The 15,777-nt window shown below is 43.1% G+C and overlaps 2 protein-coding genes across 2 annotated transcripts; both read right to left on the bottom strand.

Moving 5' to 3' along the window:
• Positions 1 to 393: 393 nt before the first annotated feature.
• On the bottom strand, positions 394 to 3,790 carry LOC137604102 (5-hydroxytryptamine receptor 1D). The gene is made up of 3 exons (XM_068328036.1): positions 3,643 to 3,790; positions 1,948 to 2,108; positions 394 to 1,800 (listed from the first exon to the last, which is right to left on the bottom strand). The coding sequence occupies exons 1-3, from the start codon at positions 3,788 to 3,790 to the stop codon at positions 499 to 501; spliced, it is 1,611 nt and encodes a 536-aa protein (XP_068184137.1). The 3' UTR covers positions 394 to 498.
• Positions 3,791 to 4,034: 244 nt separating this feature from the next.
• tarbp1 (TAR (HIV-1) RNA binding protein 1) lies at positions 4,035 to 15,607 on the bottom strand. The gene is made up of 29 exons (XM_068327267.1): positions 14,656 to 15,607; positions 14,478 to 14,575; positions 14,330 to 14,399; positions 13,765 to 13,919; positions 13,626 to 13,678; positions 13,420 to 13,517; positions 13,198 to 13,333; positions 13,016 to 13,112; positions 12,520 to 12,609; positions 12,260 to 12,407; positions 11,908 to 12,174; positions 11,383 to 11,480; positions 11,136 to 11,294; positions 10,830 to 11,059; positions 10,455 to 10,695; positions 10,128 to 10,316; positions 9,826 to 10,013; positions 9,692 to 9,748; positions 9,436 to 9,556; positions 9,042 to 9,152; positions 8,790 to 8,939; positions 8,447 to 8,533; positions 8,161 to 8,354; positions 7,979 to 8,060; positions 7,730 to 7,901; positions 7,441 to 7,626; positions 6,769 to 6,893; positions 6,263 to 6,399; positions 4,035 to 4,718 (listed from the first exon to the last, which is right to left on the bottom strand). Exons 1-29 carry the CDS (start codon positions 15,560 to 15,562, stop codon positions 4,538 to 4,540), a joined length of 4,827 nt encoding a protein of 1,608 aa, XP_068183368.1. The 5' UTR covers positions 15,563 to 15,607; the 3' UTR covers positions 4,035 to 4,537.
• Positions 15,608 to 15,777: the final 170 nt, after the last annotated feature.

The raw sequence follows: 15,777 nt of genomic DNA, 5'->3' as shown, positions 1-15,777 counted from the left end.
TAATGTTTTTGTCATTTGGTTTGTTTTTACCTCCGTGTCACTGCAAATAATATCAGATAACAACAAAAGTAAAGATCTTAGATGAGTGGATTCAATGAGTTGATCCATGGAATCATTATTCTGCTAATGTAAGAGTTTCAGAAAAGCAAATAACTTGTTGGGATCCCAAATCTCTTTGCTGTCTTCCATGATGGTCAACTGGACACTTGGAATATTGGTCAGATAACACTATACGTATTAACATGTTATTGTTACTGCTGAAATTATTAATGCATTAACTTATATGCACAATATTCAATTAGAAAGCCAAAATTCCCTTATTGCATCCTTGGAAATGAAAGTATTGGTGTTGTTCAAAGTAAACTTTTTTTTTTTTTTTTTTGGATGTGGACTTAAGGACCAAGTAATAAAACAATACTAATTTCACAGCTCAGTGGACAATGAACATATTAATAGTTGCAGTGGGGGAACAGTTGAGGATTTTATGGAGAAGTGATATTAACAAACATCATGCTCGACTCTCACAGCAATCTGACCATAGAAGAAGGTGGCCTGGCGCTCCTTGGTGAGAGCAGAGAAAGGCAACCTCTTGCCCTCTTGTGGCCCAGATGGAACTTGCAGGGAGTCCGACCCTGTGTCACAAGCAGCACTTTGAAACACAGAGCAGGACAGGGAGGTATTTTCATGGCGACAGACTTTAAATAAATGCTCCTCAGAATTATGTTTGAACTCAGTGCTAACAGTAAAAATGGAGGAGGAATAGCTGGCATCATCACAGGTTGAGCTCTCAGAGGTAGAAGGAGGTCTAGGAGGGGCAGTGGTCAGGGAGCAGGCGTTGCTGCTCCTGTGGTCCTCTCCTTCTGACCTGACCATCCCTCCCCACCCCACCACATTCCCTAGGCGTGCTCTTATTCTATGCCTCAGTCCCAGAAGAGCGCCCTGGAAACGCTTGCTAAGCAGAGCATACAGCAGCGGGTTGATGTCGGAGTTCAGCAGTAGCAGCCAGTACGAAAAGGTAACAGCGGTGGGGGGAACGAGGTTGGCTTGGCCTGAGATGGCAGTTTCTGTGGCCTGAATGAGGGCCACTCCTATGTAAGGCGTCCAGCACAGGAAGAAGGCTGAGATGACCAGAAAGAGACGCACCACTCCATGGTGATGGTGGTGGTGCTGCTGCTGGGAGGTCTGCAAAGGCGGCTGAGAGGAGCTCTGGGCCAGGAAGGAGAGTAAACGTCTGGATGTAGGGTTGTTCTGCTCTGCATCAGAATCAGGCAGAGAAGAGCTGACCTCAGACACAAACTGTCCGCTTACGTGATAGATCAGTTTTGAGGGGCAATGCAGACTCACACAACGTTGATGAGATAAATCAGATGAAGAAAAACCACTGGCTGGATTCCTGCTGCGTTGAACGGAGTCCTCCAATATATGGATCCTCCTGGCGTGGCTGCGGGCCACCTTGACAATGTTCACATAGCAGAACAGGATGACTACTGCTGGTATGAGGTAGGAGAGGACAGCCATGAATGCTGTGTAGCTGGGGCTGCTGGCCCAGTTGACTGCACAGCTATACATGGGATCCATATAGCTGATAGAGCTCCAGCCCAGCAGGGGAGGGCAGCTGGTGGCCAGAGCCTGCAGCCAGATCCACAGGACTACAGCAAAAGTCCTCCATAAGGTGCAGCGGGAGCTGTAGCGCAGGCAGTCCATGATGGAAAGGTAGCGGTCGAGGGCAATTGCAGCTAACGTCAGCACGGAAGCTGTACAGTACACAGAGGAGGTGTAACCAACGTACACACACAGCTTCTGTCAGACAGGAGAGACAGAATCTCATCACATGCAACAATAGGAAGAAAGGGAAGAGTTATGACATAAGATCTGAGGTTCAGATCATCGTGATGATACCATAAACGACTGTAAAGCGTTTCATAGACGTGGACAGAGGTGACGTACAGTAAGATCTTTCCATCCATGGTTTATGACAGACAGGGCAACAAAAGGCATCACTCCGACGCCCACCAGGAGGTCGCTGATGGCCAGGTTCATGATCAGCACTGATGTCACAGAGTGGAAGGTCTTGGTGGCAGCCACAATGACAATAACAAGAATATTACCTACACAGAAAAACCCACAACGACAGAGGTCAGCAGGCTGCATTCTGACCAATTAATCTGATTCACTTTTATGAATGGCCAGTAAACAAGCGAAACACAGTATTGATGTTTACCCTCCAACATTTGGGACATATTACAGTTCATTAATCGAGCGGTCTTGTCATTCGTTTTCCTGAAATAACTTTAACTAGTTCAGTTTATCCATGTACGATGCAGATTATTTAGAATTTATTCAATTCTGATGCTCCTGTCGTCTTTAGAACACAATATATGAAATTGTAATTTTGTGTAAAAATCGCACTTGATGAATATACAACTGTCATGCTGTTTACATTCTATCATTACCTAAAATTGTTTGCATATGTTTTATGCACATTATTAATGTTTTATAAAGCTGTATTTTACATTTTGATGTAAACAATAATAAAAACATACTTTCAATGTGACAGGCTTATTTTTCTGCTGTCTAGAAGGTGCAACTGTGAATGCAGTTTAAGGTCTACTTTCAAACTCAGTGTCTTTTTGCTTGGCATTGGGAAAAAAATCAAAAGAAATGAGTGAAGACCTCAGGGAAAATAACATATTGACTTCCAGAAGCCTGGTTCATCCCTGGGAACAATTTTAAGTGTCTATAGGTGCCACGTTCATCATTACAAACAACAGCACCCAAGAGGGAAAACCGTGGGACTACGCAGCATCTCTCAGAGAGAGATGTGTTCCATCTCCTAGACATATTTTAAAAGTATTCATCCATTCCATTCCACGACCCACGACAGCGGAACAAGCGGTTAGAAAATGAATGAAATTTTTTTATTTATTTCCAGATCAGAAGCAAATGGTTTTGAGGGGATGTTTGTGGAAACATGCATGCATGCATGCAAGTTTAACTAGTTCAGTACTAATGTAATCTGAAATGGAAAGAGCGACTGCAAACAGAGCTATAGAAAACCAGTGCGGTGCACTGCGTTCAGGAGAAATGTTCTCTGACCTGATGCAATAAAACATATGTGGACTGAAAAAGGACGTCACAAGTTGAACAAAAGTCCAAAGTCTCAACAATGTATTGAGGAATCAGCTCATTTTTTGAGGAAAGTTAAACAACCTTATGCTGCATGTATATGAAGACTATTTTCCTTTGATTATATGATGAAAGAAAGACATTAAAGATGAAACAATTCAGTATCTTTCGTGTCTACACTGAAACTATTTTTCCAAATGCTAGCCTTGCTCTATTTTAATAAAAAAACAAACAACCCTGACAACCAAACACAAAAAAAAAAGTCTCATCCATTGTTCTTATCAATGTATGACACGTTTTGAAGCATAAATGCTTTAGATTTTTTAGGTGAGGTATTTAGGTTATTTAAAACGAATGAATATTTTTAGATTTGAACTGAATTATGTTAAACTACAGTATTTGGATAAAGCAAACAAATAAAAAAAACATTATTTCAGTCAATAGAAAAGTAGAAATTAGAACAAGTTAGACGTTTTAGCTATGCTTTAAAGGTTAAACAAACAGGCCATAGTGTACCTGTCACAGCACCCATACACATCAGCACCATGAGCACCTCCAGGACCAGTTGGATTCGCCTGGACGACCCAGGCTCTGCAGCCCCCGACCAGCTCGCGTTGACCGGATCCACAGCCTGCAGAGAAGCCCAGGGGTCATTCAGGTCCATGTCCAACCGCTGTCCTCACATGATGAGACGTGTGCAGGCGACATTTGATGAGTCAAGAGATGAGCGTGCCAATCGGCATCTATTTGCTCCCAGTTTGGTCGGACAGACTCCAGGTGAACCACCTCCTTCACTCAATGGAGAGGGGGAGGAGGACGCACAAACACCTGCTCCCAGTTAACCCGTTCTGTGCTTCCAGTGTTTGTACATCCTCTCAACAGTCAATTAAAAACACAGGGACATAAAATGGTAATTGCAAAGTTTTATTTAATTTGTCTCAATAAAAACACACATTAAAATTATGAACTGAACTTTTTTTTTAAAAAGTTCTTCTCATCAAAAACATTATTTAATTCTTTGCTCACATAGAAGATCTTGGGTACGTATGTTCTAATCCACCCTGGCGCGCCGAGGCAAAAACTAATTGCTCTCATAAAGACTCATCCTCCTCAAAGGGGAAATTTTGCTAATGTGCGTCTGCTCTGCCAACACAGAAATTGCCTCCATTAATATAACAGCACACCCAGTGGAATATTTGGATATAATAACAGCTCTGACGACTGCCGACCTGATGCCTGGCAGGACACACAGAACATGACAGCCCTCAAAAGGTTCACACATCAGCTGCATTTAGCATCTTCCTTTGCTTCAGCTGTAAGTTTCAAGATCCTCCAGGCTGTCTAAATGTTCCCTGTCAGAAAGGTCGACGTGTGGAGGTCACGTGGTGTCCGTGGTGCTGCTGGTTTTTCTTCAGCTGCACCGTGAGGGAACCTCCGTAGAACCGCATCCCAGGTGCTGTCGTGTGTACTCCCATATCAGCAGGGCAGCGCTCACATGCACGTTGAGAGAACGGATGATGCCTTGTTGGGGGATCTCCACACACACATCGAGCATTTGGAGCAAATTGGCAGGTATACCTTCTCGTTCATTGCTATAATAAGAGACAAAAACAAAACACTGATAGAATGGGATGAAGCAATGGAAACATGTAGGTAGGTGGGGTTAGTTATGTTCTCATGTTTGAATATACTCCAGTCATTTGGTGTTCAAATTTGTATAAATTAATTTAAAAAACATTAATTAAAAAAAAAAGAAAAGAAAAAGTAAAACATCTTCATCTTGTTTCTTGCAGAGATTCTGATGAGGAGATACACACCACTCGGATTAACCAGATGTAGCAGCTTGTTAGCTTGGCTTAGCAATAAAATCATTTTTACACCTCACAGTTTAAATGGATTAAATAAAGAGACGTCTTTTTAATTACGTCGAGCTAGAAGTGCTGATGTCAGCACTTTGGAAAGAACTGTTCCCTCAGTTCACAGCCTTTGTGAGTGTTTTTTCCAACCATCCATCTTCTACTGCTTATCCGGGGGCGGGTCGCGAATTCGGTGAGTATATTTTCCAAAAATCAAAATTATTCTTTAAAATTTGAGTATTTTCTCGCCCACCTAATCTTTATTCGAACCTGGGAGGAAAAGTTTCTAGAAACCAAAACTGCAGAACTCACATTGAAACATTACATCACATTAACAAAAAGGCATCTGACATCTGTTTCAAGACGCCAGACCTTCCTTCAGTCAAACCATGTTCATCTTACGCCTCATAATAAACTTTTTCAAAGATATTATTAGGATATCTAACGTGAGAACCCTTGCCAACAGAAACCGCATTAATCCATAGTGTTAAGTGGTAATGATTATGAAGAAGACAGACGACTTAAGAGTTCAGTCTGACTCAAGTTGCAAAGTATTAAATATACACTAAGATTCAGCAACATGTGCGAAGGAAACATGCAGAAGTAATGAGTTTGGTGTTCAGTGAGAGCACAGAGGCTGCCGGCACAGTAAGAAAGCATGATTTCAAGAGCTTACACTTATCGTTAGAGAGATAATGGTGGCCTGATGAGAGATTAGAGCTGTGCCCTGCTGTGCTGGAGAGAGCACAGCTGTGAAAGACTGAGCACACAAACAGGGGGGTTAAACTCAACACAGCTCATACGTCTGTGACTGAAGAAGCTGAAATAGAGCAGAACTCCAAAACAGATGTGGGGATCAATGTTAGCCACTCCCTCATTCAGTGTGGGAACTTGTAATAAACTTTGAAGTGCAATTGCAACTGATCTGCCCTCACGTCAGCAACACAACTCACGCTACACTAAACAGAGGTGTCACTGTGCTGGTTTGTTTAACTTTATTTGCTCTGGGCTTTGTATCTGAGAGAGCCAATTAAAGGTCTGCGTGCCCCAACTTGTTCACAATGGAGAGGAAAGGCCCGGGCTCCGGAGGGAGACACGCAACTCCAGGGAGATAACATTAAATTAACTTGTCAGTTCACACCTTTATCCACACGAGTCACATGGGAGAGCAATTAAAATGCGCAGCTGGGAGTTTATAGATTCACACACTGATGGAAAAAGCCCTGGTTCGACTGAACCTGGCTGAGATTATAAAATGAGAGTTTTCAGTGCAGTCGTACCCCAGCAGGAGCAGCGTCTTCTCGGGAAACTGGTAGTCCTGGAGGCTCCGACTGTTCGCCGTCTGCTCTACCCCGACGATGCAATACCCTTCATTCTTCTTCACTAGCAGGAATTCAGTCAGCTCAGCAGGCTTCACCTGAAGGATCATTTATAATGAAATGACCATTTCACCAAATTATGCAAGCAAAACAACAGATAACACTTCAAAAGTGAAACTCGGATGCCGCTTCTCAAACTGTAAGATGATTTAAAACAGATAAATTCATTTGCAAGCACGTTTGAAACTGAAGACGTCTGAGCAAGTTTTAATATTTCCGTCCGATTTAAATTTTATAAATCGCCATGAAATCCTAATGTAGACAGTCACAGGCTTCTAAATCACAACAGAATAGAGAGTCACTAAAAAAAATGAAGCTTCTTTCAAATGTTCCCCTGACAGTCCAGCGGGTCAGTAACCAACTTCAGGACAGATCCTGATCGCTGGGATCAAACTGAGTTCATTCACCTCTAACAGAGGAAGCCACAGCTCAGAAGAGACACTCAGGGATTGAAACTGTTTGTCACTGATGTGGCGAAGGCTCTCTAGAACCAGGGCGCTGGCGCCAAAGATCTCACAGGTCCTGCACAGACCTGGAACAACATAACATCAATGTCTTTAAAATGTCATTTATATAAATATGATCTTTAAATGGCTTTGATACCAACTCATAGTTAACAAACTCGAGGGGGAAAGGGATCTTTTTCTGCATATATGGATGTAATGACTACCAATCTGTCACTATGAGCACAGACAGATGTAAAAAGGCTCCACTTTTTCATTTACAGACCAGCTAATGTTCTTACATCATCCAGGTTCAATATTAGCTTTGGAAATGGGTTTTAACCTCTATAAACAAATTCAGATTGATTCATCCCCTTATCAGGTGAGAAAAAAAGCATTACAGACCACTAAAAAAAAGGAGTGTCTGATGTGAAAGCTGGATTTCCCTGTGGAAACTCTGATAACAGGACTCAAGTGATTGATTTTATTGCAGCTGTGTTTGAACTCTTTCCCCAGTTCTTTACTGTGAAACCAAATAAATGTGTGTGACGTTAAATAAAGGAGAAATCACTGACATTTTTGCTCATACTTCCTGCTACGGAGTGAAATGACATCATTTGTCATATTGCTCCTGACCTCCTAAATTTGTCGGCTTGTCAATGAGTGAGGCGACCACCAGCAGGGCGCTGTGCAGTTTGCCCAGTCGAGCAGCCCTCTGCTGTGGAACCAGCTGAAGTTCAGGTTCCTGCTCCTGGATCCCCAACCTCCAGGGAGTGATCTTCTTCTGCACCTCAGCCCAGCGATCCAATTTATTATGCTCACCTGGAAGATTCGACATCATGACTGCACAACTCAGGATAAATTCAAATAAGATTATGGTATGTTGCCTCATTGGTCCCGCTGTTTGTAAAAGATTCTTCCGCACCTTTGTCTTGCTGGATCCAGTCTCCAGGCTGGAGCTGGCTCAGGTCCGGAGCTGGATTTCTTAAAGGAAAAGATGGGGTCTCAGAGAAACATGACAGTTTCTCAAACTTCCAAGGTGGAATCCATTCATCATCAGCCACCTCAGACAGACTGGGAAGAGTGTAGAATAAAGTCTAAAAGGGAAAAGTTAAGGTTAGACAGCGTTTATGTATTTCACCAGGCTATAGTTCAGAGGAAACATATTTCACACCTCAACACTGTAATCCCTGACAGGATGAAAGGCACCAAAGAAGAAGTGTTCCTGGATCCTAATCCAGTTCTTGTTGGCGTTTCTAAATAGTGAAACAGACAATACATATTTCAGTAAATGTAAGGGTATCTACATTTACTTAAGTAAATGTTTTGCAGATCTTGCAGTGGTTTCTCTCTCACCCGGTGCTCTGCATGGCTTCAGCCTGGTTCAGACAGGTTTTGATGACAGTGGACAGCCCTACCAGACCATTGGCCTCATCCTCTGCTAACCCCCACACCCTTTTCAAAGCCACTAAGGCATACAAGCGCACGCTGAAATTATGGTTGAAGCACCACTGCAGGATGACGTCCAAAGCTTTTCGTAAATGCACACCCTAAAAAACACACGAGGAGAGAGATATTTTAGGTGCGGAAAAATGACACAAGATTGGTACTTGAAAGGAGAAAAACACTTCGTAGGCTTCACCTCATTTTTAAGATTAGGAAGGATGATGCTGAAGTGGACCAGGACAGACAGGAAGGTGCAGATGCTTGTTTTGGTCTTGTCGTGATCCTGCACAGACAACACGGAAGTCAGCCACACTATTTCATGTTTCATATATTAATTTATTCTGTTTTTATGCTTTATTTTGATAACAGGGAAAACAGGTAAAGACATGGGGGAAGAAGAGATGACATGCAGAAAAGGTCTGACAGGGGATCTGAACTCAGCCCACTAGAGGAAGGTTTAAACCAGCTTGAATGCTCAAGCAGGTGAGCCACCTGGGAGTCCCAGTAATGTGGTGTCACCTCACAGCGTGGGAACTCACCCTACTGAAACACGACCAGAAGCTGTCCATGTGCTGTGGGTGGCGGGTGAGGATCAGAGCAATCGTCCACTCTATCAGGTATTTGACGGATGCCTGGTTACCACAGAATCCAGCCTCAAACACACAGCTCACCACAGAGGCAACAAACTCCTGCATCACACACACACACACACACACGTAAAAACCCACACTGCCGTTTTCAGAGTGGTTACTTCCTGCCTGCTACCAAAATTGTGAGCGTGTCTGTCTTACCTCTCTGAGTTTGGGCAGCAACAGCAGCAATGTTTGCCATACTCTGTTTTTGATGCGATGTTGCAGGGAGTTGCTGTAGTAACGTACTTTTGACTTTGATATATTATTATCCTGGAGAGATGGGGTAGGGATCGAGCAAGATAATGGAAAATGTTGAGAAGTGTTGGAAATGACGTTCAAAGCTGCCTGTATGTTAAGTACAACTGTAGCCCTGTAACAATAATTCAGAGGGCAGACCACTCATATGAGGTTTGAAGGGTGCTTGACACTATAAATGCAATTAAAATTATTCTAAATTTAGAACTACATGCACAGTAATTAAAAATTTGGAAAAATATTTCCATTGATTTTTTTTCGGATGCCTGTCATCTTAACAAACCGGTCTACACTCCACCTTTTTCAACAAATCCATGACTAGTTCCTCCATCAGTCTTTGATGCTGCAGATTAGACGAGTCCAGACGGCTGAGGAAAGCCATTGCACACGTACGGGGCAACTGATCATCCCTGCTGTCACTGCAAAGGAAATGCACTTGTTTGTCTACCAAAACAAACAAAAAAAATCTACACAGCAATAGAGACCCCTAGTGCTATTATTGTGCATCAGAGCCATTAAAAGGAAAGAGGTGCTCCAGCAGAGAGAAAGCTCACCTTTTCACCTCCACATTGGTGGAACACTCCACATACGTTTGGACATCTTGGATGAGCCTTAGAAAGAATAGATGATAAAATGGTTCAATGGACCATAGAAAGAAATGAATAGGGGTAATGCTGTGGAGAATTACCGTTGATCTCTCCTGAACACTGGTCCGTACACACAAGCCTCAGTGAGAATGCTGAGGTGGTTGAAAACACTACCGAACGCGTCGCCGCTGCTTGTTTCCATGGGCAGCCACGTCTGACAGCAGTGTTGAAGCAGAACGCCAAACACTCCGCTCTTCGACTGAGACAGCTCCATTAACTCAGAGGCAATCTAAAAAAACAATTGCACATCCCAGCTGTCAGTATGCTTGATGGATAATTTATTGGAAAAGTGTAAAACCCCAAACCTCATATATTCCAGATTAACTCAGCCTATACTTTTCACCTGTCTCAAGGCAGCGACAAGCTTTGGAGCCTCAAGGTCTGTCAGTTCAAGCAGTTTATGATGGAACGCCATGGAGATGAAGGCCTTCAGGGCCAACCAGAAGTCATGAGCATTGGTGCTAAGCCCCTGCACCAGCTCCCAGCTCAGAGTCACAACCTCCACACAGACTGTCTCCTCATGAGGTAGAAACTAGGATCAAAACATTATCAAAGTGATACTTCAGAAAAAAAACATTTTCAAATATTAAATTAGCCTTGGTAATAAATCCTTCCTGTTATAACAGCACAGAACATCTTATACCCAAACATCTCATTTCATTTAACTCACTTGTGGCAACACTGTCTCCATAAAGAACAACACAGGCAGAACCAGGTCACTAGGCAGCAGAGCCAGAGCCTCCACACCACAGCTCAGAGCTGTCTTGAGAGTCTCTGATGCTCTGGAATTCTCTACAGACTGTGGAATCCCAAAGGCTTTAATCAGGAAACTCAGACAAATCCACTGGCCCTGCAGGAAATTGGCAGCAATGCGTCCCCAGTCCTGCAGCCAAGGACCCTGCAGGCCATCACTAAGGAGAAAAAAGGGGAGAGAAAAAAAGTATTGTACCATGTCAGGCCTGGCTTTTGATATTCTAATTTTTATTCAATAAATGCATTTTACTGAACATTTTAAAGCTTACAGAGTAAACAGACTTGCACTGACATTGAGCCATCTCCTGTCTGTGGTCTCTGCAGGCACTTGTTGAAGTTTGTAAAAGAAGATGGACTAATGGAGGACGGGGATGTAAAGCTGTAGAAGTAGTCATTCAGTGATTTCAAGACAGAAATGGTCTCTGACTTCATGTCAATCACTTCTTGCTCCACAAGACCACATACCATAGCCAGGGATGAAATAGCAACAGCTTTAGTCACCTGATGTGGCACAGAATGGATCTGGAAAGGGTGAAAACAAAACACTGCTGAATAATTTTTGGGCTGCGTGATGAAGTATTAGTTTATTGCTCTGTACCTGCTGGTTTGGCTCTTGTAGGACCTTGAGGCTGTGCTTCATAATTTTAGGTAAATATGTCTGCTGGATTTCCTGGTGGTGTTGTATTGCAGAATCGAATGTGACCACAAGCTGCCTCAGGACGCAAAGATACAGTTCTGCTCGCTCCACATCAAACAACTGCATAGTGGAATAACACATGCATACGTCACAGGCAACCACGAGGGGCATTGATTTGAATTGGGAGTGATGGCAACTTGTTGTTTACCTCCTGCTGGCCCTCCAACAACCACCTAAGGATGAACTCTTGGACTGAATCAACAACTGTAAAAATTAGCTTCTCCAAACCCATTGTCACTTTATCCACTGTGAAAGGAGTGACAGGAGGAGAATTAATACACTGGAAAGTAGTTTTACTAGAGAGAACAATACCATAAGTACAGGACTAGATTCAAAGATATTCTAAGTGGGTGGCTGTGGGTTGGACCGATTGTAAGCGAGATACTGATGCCCGAGTTGCTCACCCTGGAACACCATAAGGTACTCATGGATGGCATATTATTCTGTGTATGAGCATATGCAACAAAATAAAATTCGACCAAAATCTAAATGACATCACAAACATACTTTGGAAACAAAACCCATAAAATAAATGAATGATATTCGACAGAATTATATGATTACGTCTGAATTACAAAAACAGAAGCATTAAACTACTTTTTCACACAAGGAATCAACGTGGACAGGGTTGGCTTGACTTCTGTAACAATAAACAGTTATGATCCTTTCAAACCTTGCTTTTCATTAGTAGACTGACAACTTGTTGTTCTCCCAAGCTGGATTAAGGCAATCAGAAGTTGCAGGCTCTTGTCACTCTTATGCACAGGTAGGTAGATACTGGGGCCCACTCTGTTCAAGGTGTCCACCAGTGGAGCCAGTAAATACTCCAGAGTGTCACCGATCTCTGTCTCAGGTTGATTTTCCTTCATGTCCACACAGAGCAGAACAGCCCTCGCCAACTTATCAGCCTCTCTGGAGTCAGGTAACCTCTCAGTGTGACCTGAAGAGGATGGAGACCAACTTCAAAAAATACAGCCCAGCAAATGTCACCAAAACACTCAGCAACAAATCAATATTTGACTTACCTGTACTCACTGGAACTTTAAGATAGGTGCAGATCTCATTTTGAACATAGCTTCTTATAGTTTCATGTTCTGTGACAGCAGCAGTAAAATCTCCACCTGTGATCTTTGACTTAAAACTGCCTTCATTTTCCATTAGCCAGGCACAGACCTGCAGTAATGTCAAAAATATGTAGCATCTTAGTCAGTCACATAACTTCTGGTTTGTGTCAATTTGAAACTTTAAAGTTAGTGTCCCTCGCCATATATTTAATACAGCATACTTGATTCCAGATCTGTGTGCCTCGACACAGTGACTCATCTGTGCGAAAATCCATCAGGAAATTAAAAACATCATACAGGGTCACCGAGCTCTAAAACAGAGAAATTTCAGTTACGACTTTCACTGACTCACTGTGCTGTGTATAAAAACACATTGACAGAACCACAAACACCTGACAATGCAAAACAATTGTAAAGTAAGTTTAGTGAGCAGTCAATAACATACTATCAAAAATAAATAAATCACAACTTAGCCATGTGACATTATAACTGAAGTATGGGAACAGATGTAACTCTCCATATGTGTCAGCACAATTATTCGGAACAGAACTTGATAACTATCTCTGAGGTCCTAAATAAGCAAAGTAACTGGATCAATTGCTAATTTTAAATTATGATTAAAATTATGTTCATCTCGTCATCAAGGAAATGGATGAAAAGAGCATTCGAAAATTGGAAGTTGTTACTTTTGCTGTAGGGAATCGAATTGTGTCTTACCACGTCTGTAAGACAGAGGGCGCTATTCAACAAGAGGCACTGAGCAGCACCTCGCAGCACAACTTGATGAGTGATCATGGTGGAGCGCAGCACCTCCCTGTAAAACACCACGTATAAAAGCAGAGCATCTTATCATGTGTAGCCAACTAGGACCTGGTTTAAATGTGTGTATAATGAGGTACCTGAGAGCTCCAAGACCTTCTACCCCCAGCAGGGGGCTTGGAGGAAGACTGGATAGAGCCTGACAAAGAAACAGGAGGGGAACCGCACACCAGTGCTTCAAGTGCAGCTGTTGGATCATTTGAAGCAAGATATGGCCTTCAGGACAAGAAAAATAGCCAGACATGAAGATGTGTTTTAGCTTAAAGACGTGTCTCGCAGCTTTACACCTGAGGCTTCTCTACCTCTGTGATGGGATGGCAGGCTACTGAAGAAGTTGGTCATGAAGACTTGAAGTTTAAATCCGAGTTCAGGACACTCTCCTAGCCTTTGATTAAGTGACCTTCAAATAGCAGAAGGTTGGTTAGCAAGGACTGGTGCAAAAACCATTTGATAGTATGAGCAAGGTATTTCATATCCTAGGTTTTGTGTATTAATGTTAAACACTCACCTGTGAAAGAGTGAAGCTTCAGACAGAACATCCATAAAAGGGCCAACAATAAACTGAGAAGCAAAACAATGTGAGAAAAAACTGTCAGGGCTCACATGTGTCTACATCACCCTTGACGGAGTTGTATTCAAGCCTGTACCTGGGAAAAGGCCAATGCAAAGTCTGGCTGCTGAAGGACCTGCAGCTCCAGAAGATGACAAACTCCCTCTCGCATTAAAGATTTATTCTCACTGTGGAATATTCGCTGGTACACACACAGCAACCAGGATGGGTGGAGGAGGTCCTGACCTGAGGCTGCAACACAGGAGAAAACTGACAAAAAGAACTAGAACAAGCTATAAATACATACATTTTCTATAATATTGGCACTTTTGTAAATATATTTCAAGTGAATACAGTTTGGAAATAAAACATATCCCTTTATTGGCACCTTTTTAGTATTTTTTACTTTCTGTAAAAGTAGTTATGGCAAGCAAATGCATATTTGATGAAAGGTCACATTATCAGTCTAGCCCTTAAATTCATGGATAAGTAAATAAATGAATTTATAATTCACCTTTTATAAAGTTTCAACAACAACTGAATCACAGCAGACATCATGTGAGTAATTAAAATCAGAATACAGTATTGAAAAGAATGAAAAGAACATTTATTAAACACAATCACAAAGTAGCTCCTTCCATTTTTCAATTTTTTAGTGTTACCTTGACTGTGGTTCACCATCATTTGGATTAAAGTGTCTATTCGGTTCAGAATTGGCCGGACAACATGAACCTGCAGGGGGAAAACAGCACAATGTCAAATCTGCACATCATGATGCCAAACTCTGATCAATTATTCTGGATTTCTCACCTGGTTTTCCTCCAGGGTCTCCATCACCAGTACGTAATCCTCCCAGAACTCTCTGAGCAACTTGCTCCTGTCAGGGTTCCACCTGAAGAGGATCTCATCTGCAACCAGTTCCACATCAGCAAGGAAACACACCACAAAACACAAGTGAATAGAAACATGCGAATCTGAGACTCTTTACCCTCCAGTGACGGAGCAGGAGGACATTCCACTCCTTCATCCTCTGACAGGGCAACAGCCTTTTTCAGTAGGTACAATGCTCTCTTGCGTGACACACTGTCTTTGTGAGTCAGCCCATTCTGAACTATCTTCCAGAATTGGAGAGACAGCCGAGGGTCGCAAGAAATGCTGGGAGGTGTCAGCAGGTGATCTGACAGGGCGGTCAAACACAACAGCGCCCGTTCTGTGACTACAGGTGTGTGATCAGCTCGATGCCAGCTGCACAGATCATCCAGGAGCAGCTTGAGGATGGTTCCCGACCTCGCACCGCTGTAGCACTTCAGGAGAGCGATCAGCAGACGGACTGGGATTTTGGAGACCAGCCGGTTGGGCAGTGTTTTGATGCAGGACATAGCTGATGTCAGGACGGTGAGTGTGAGATGCTCATCTGCAGACAGTGAAGGTATGAGAATAGCCAGAACTTCAGTAGCAACCTCCACGTTGAGTCGTCCAGGAACATGCGACTCCTCGTCCGTCACCTGGAGCGATGGAAGGACGGACACCGCCAGCCGTGTCGGTACCGCCGCGTCACACAGCGCGACACAGACACTCACCAGGCGGCAGACAGCGGCGGTGCTCTCCCTGCACCGCACGCCATCACCTGCTTCTGACGATATTTTGGAGAGAAGAGGGAGGCATTGTGTCCAAATGACCGAGTCCATTTTATCTTTAATAGACTCCCTCTTTGCAGCTGACAACTGATCCGCGTCCGAGCTGTCCATGAACGTACCGAGCCCCTCAATGAACGCTGTCAGCGCCTCCACCTGCTCTGTGCCCGGCCATGAGTCTCTGGGCCAGGACAGAGACTCGAGCAAAGCTCCGCAGTCAGGAGAGCTACACAACACCGCCCGGATTAAAACAGAATACATTCTACACCACGGCGAGCACACAGATGCAAGTTACTCACGTCTATCACGAGCAACACGTTTTTTTTCATGCCAAACGTAAACTTCCGCATACGTCACACCCAAGTCTCGCGAGAAGTGGGCGCGGCCAGAACACTCACTTGGTTGAAAAACAAAACTTTGCAACGAAATATTATTATAAATATTATAAATATATTATAATTTCACTAACCATGCCA

This window comes from Antennarius striatus, chromosome 11 (assembly GCF_040054535.1).
Source record: "Antennarius striatus isolate MH-2024 chromosome 11, ASM4005453v1, whole genome shotgun sequence".
Classification (NCBI taxonomy): domain Eukaryota; kingdom Metazoa; phylum Chordata; class Actinopteri; order Lophiiformes; family Antennariidae; genus Antennarius; species Antennarius striatus.
Note: the sequence above shows the minus strand (reverse complement) of the source record. Positions and strands in the feature narration are given on the sequence as shown.

Excerpts from the sequence above, each read along its gene's own strand:
- LOC137604102 (XM_068328036.1), bottom strand. The coding sequence starts at position 3,790 with ATGGACCTGAATGACCCCTGGGCTTCTCTGCAGGCTGTGGATCCGGTC. Across the intron at positions 2,109-3,642 it reads GTGTATGGGTGCTGTGACAG|GTAATATTCTTGTTATTGTC; the intron begins GTACACTATGGC and ends TTTTCTGTGTAG. Across the intron at positions 1,801-1,947 it reads ATGGATGGAAAGATCTTACT|AAGCTGTGTGTGTACGTTGG; the intron begins GTACGTCACCTC and ends CCTGTCTGACAG.
- tarbp1 (XM_068327267.1), bottom strand. The coding sequence starts at position 15,562 with ATGTATTCTGTTTTAATCCGGGCGGTGTTGTGTAGCTCTCCTGACTGC. Across the intron at positions 13,679-13,764 it reads TTGCATTGGCCTTTTCCCAG|TTTATTGTTGGCCCTTTTAT; the intron begins GTACAGGCTTGA and ends TTTGCTTCTCAG. Across the intron at positions 6,400-6,768 it reads TGTGGCTTCCTCTGTTAGAG|GTGAAGCCTGCTGAGCTGAC; the intron begins GTGAATGAACTC and ends ATGATCCTTCAG.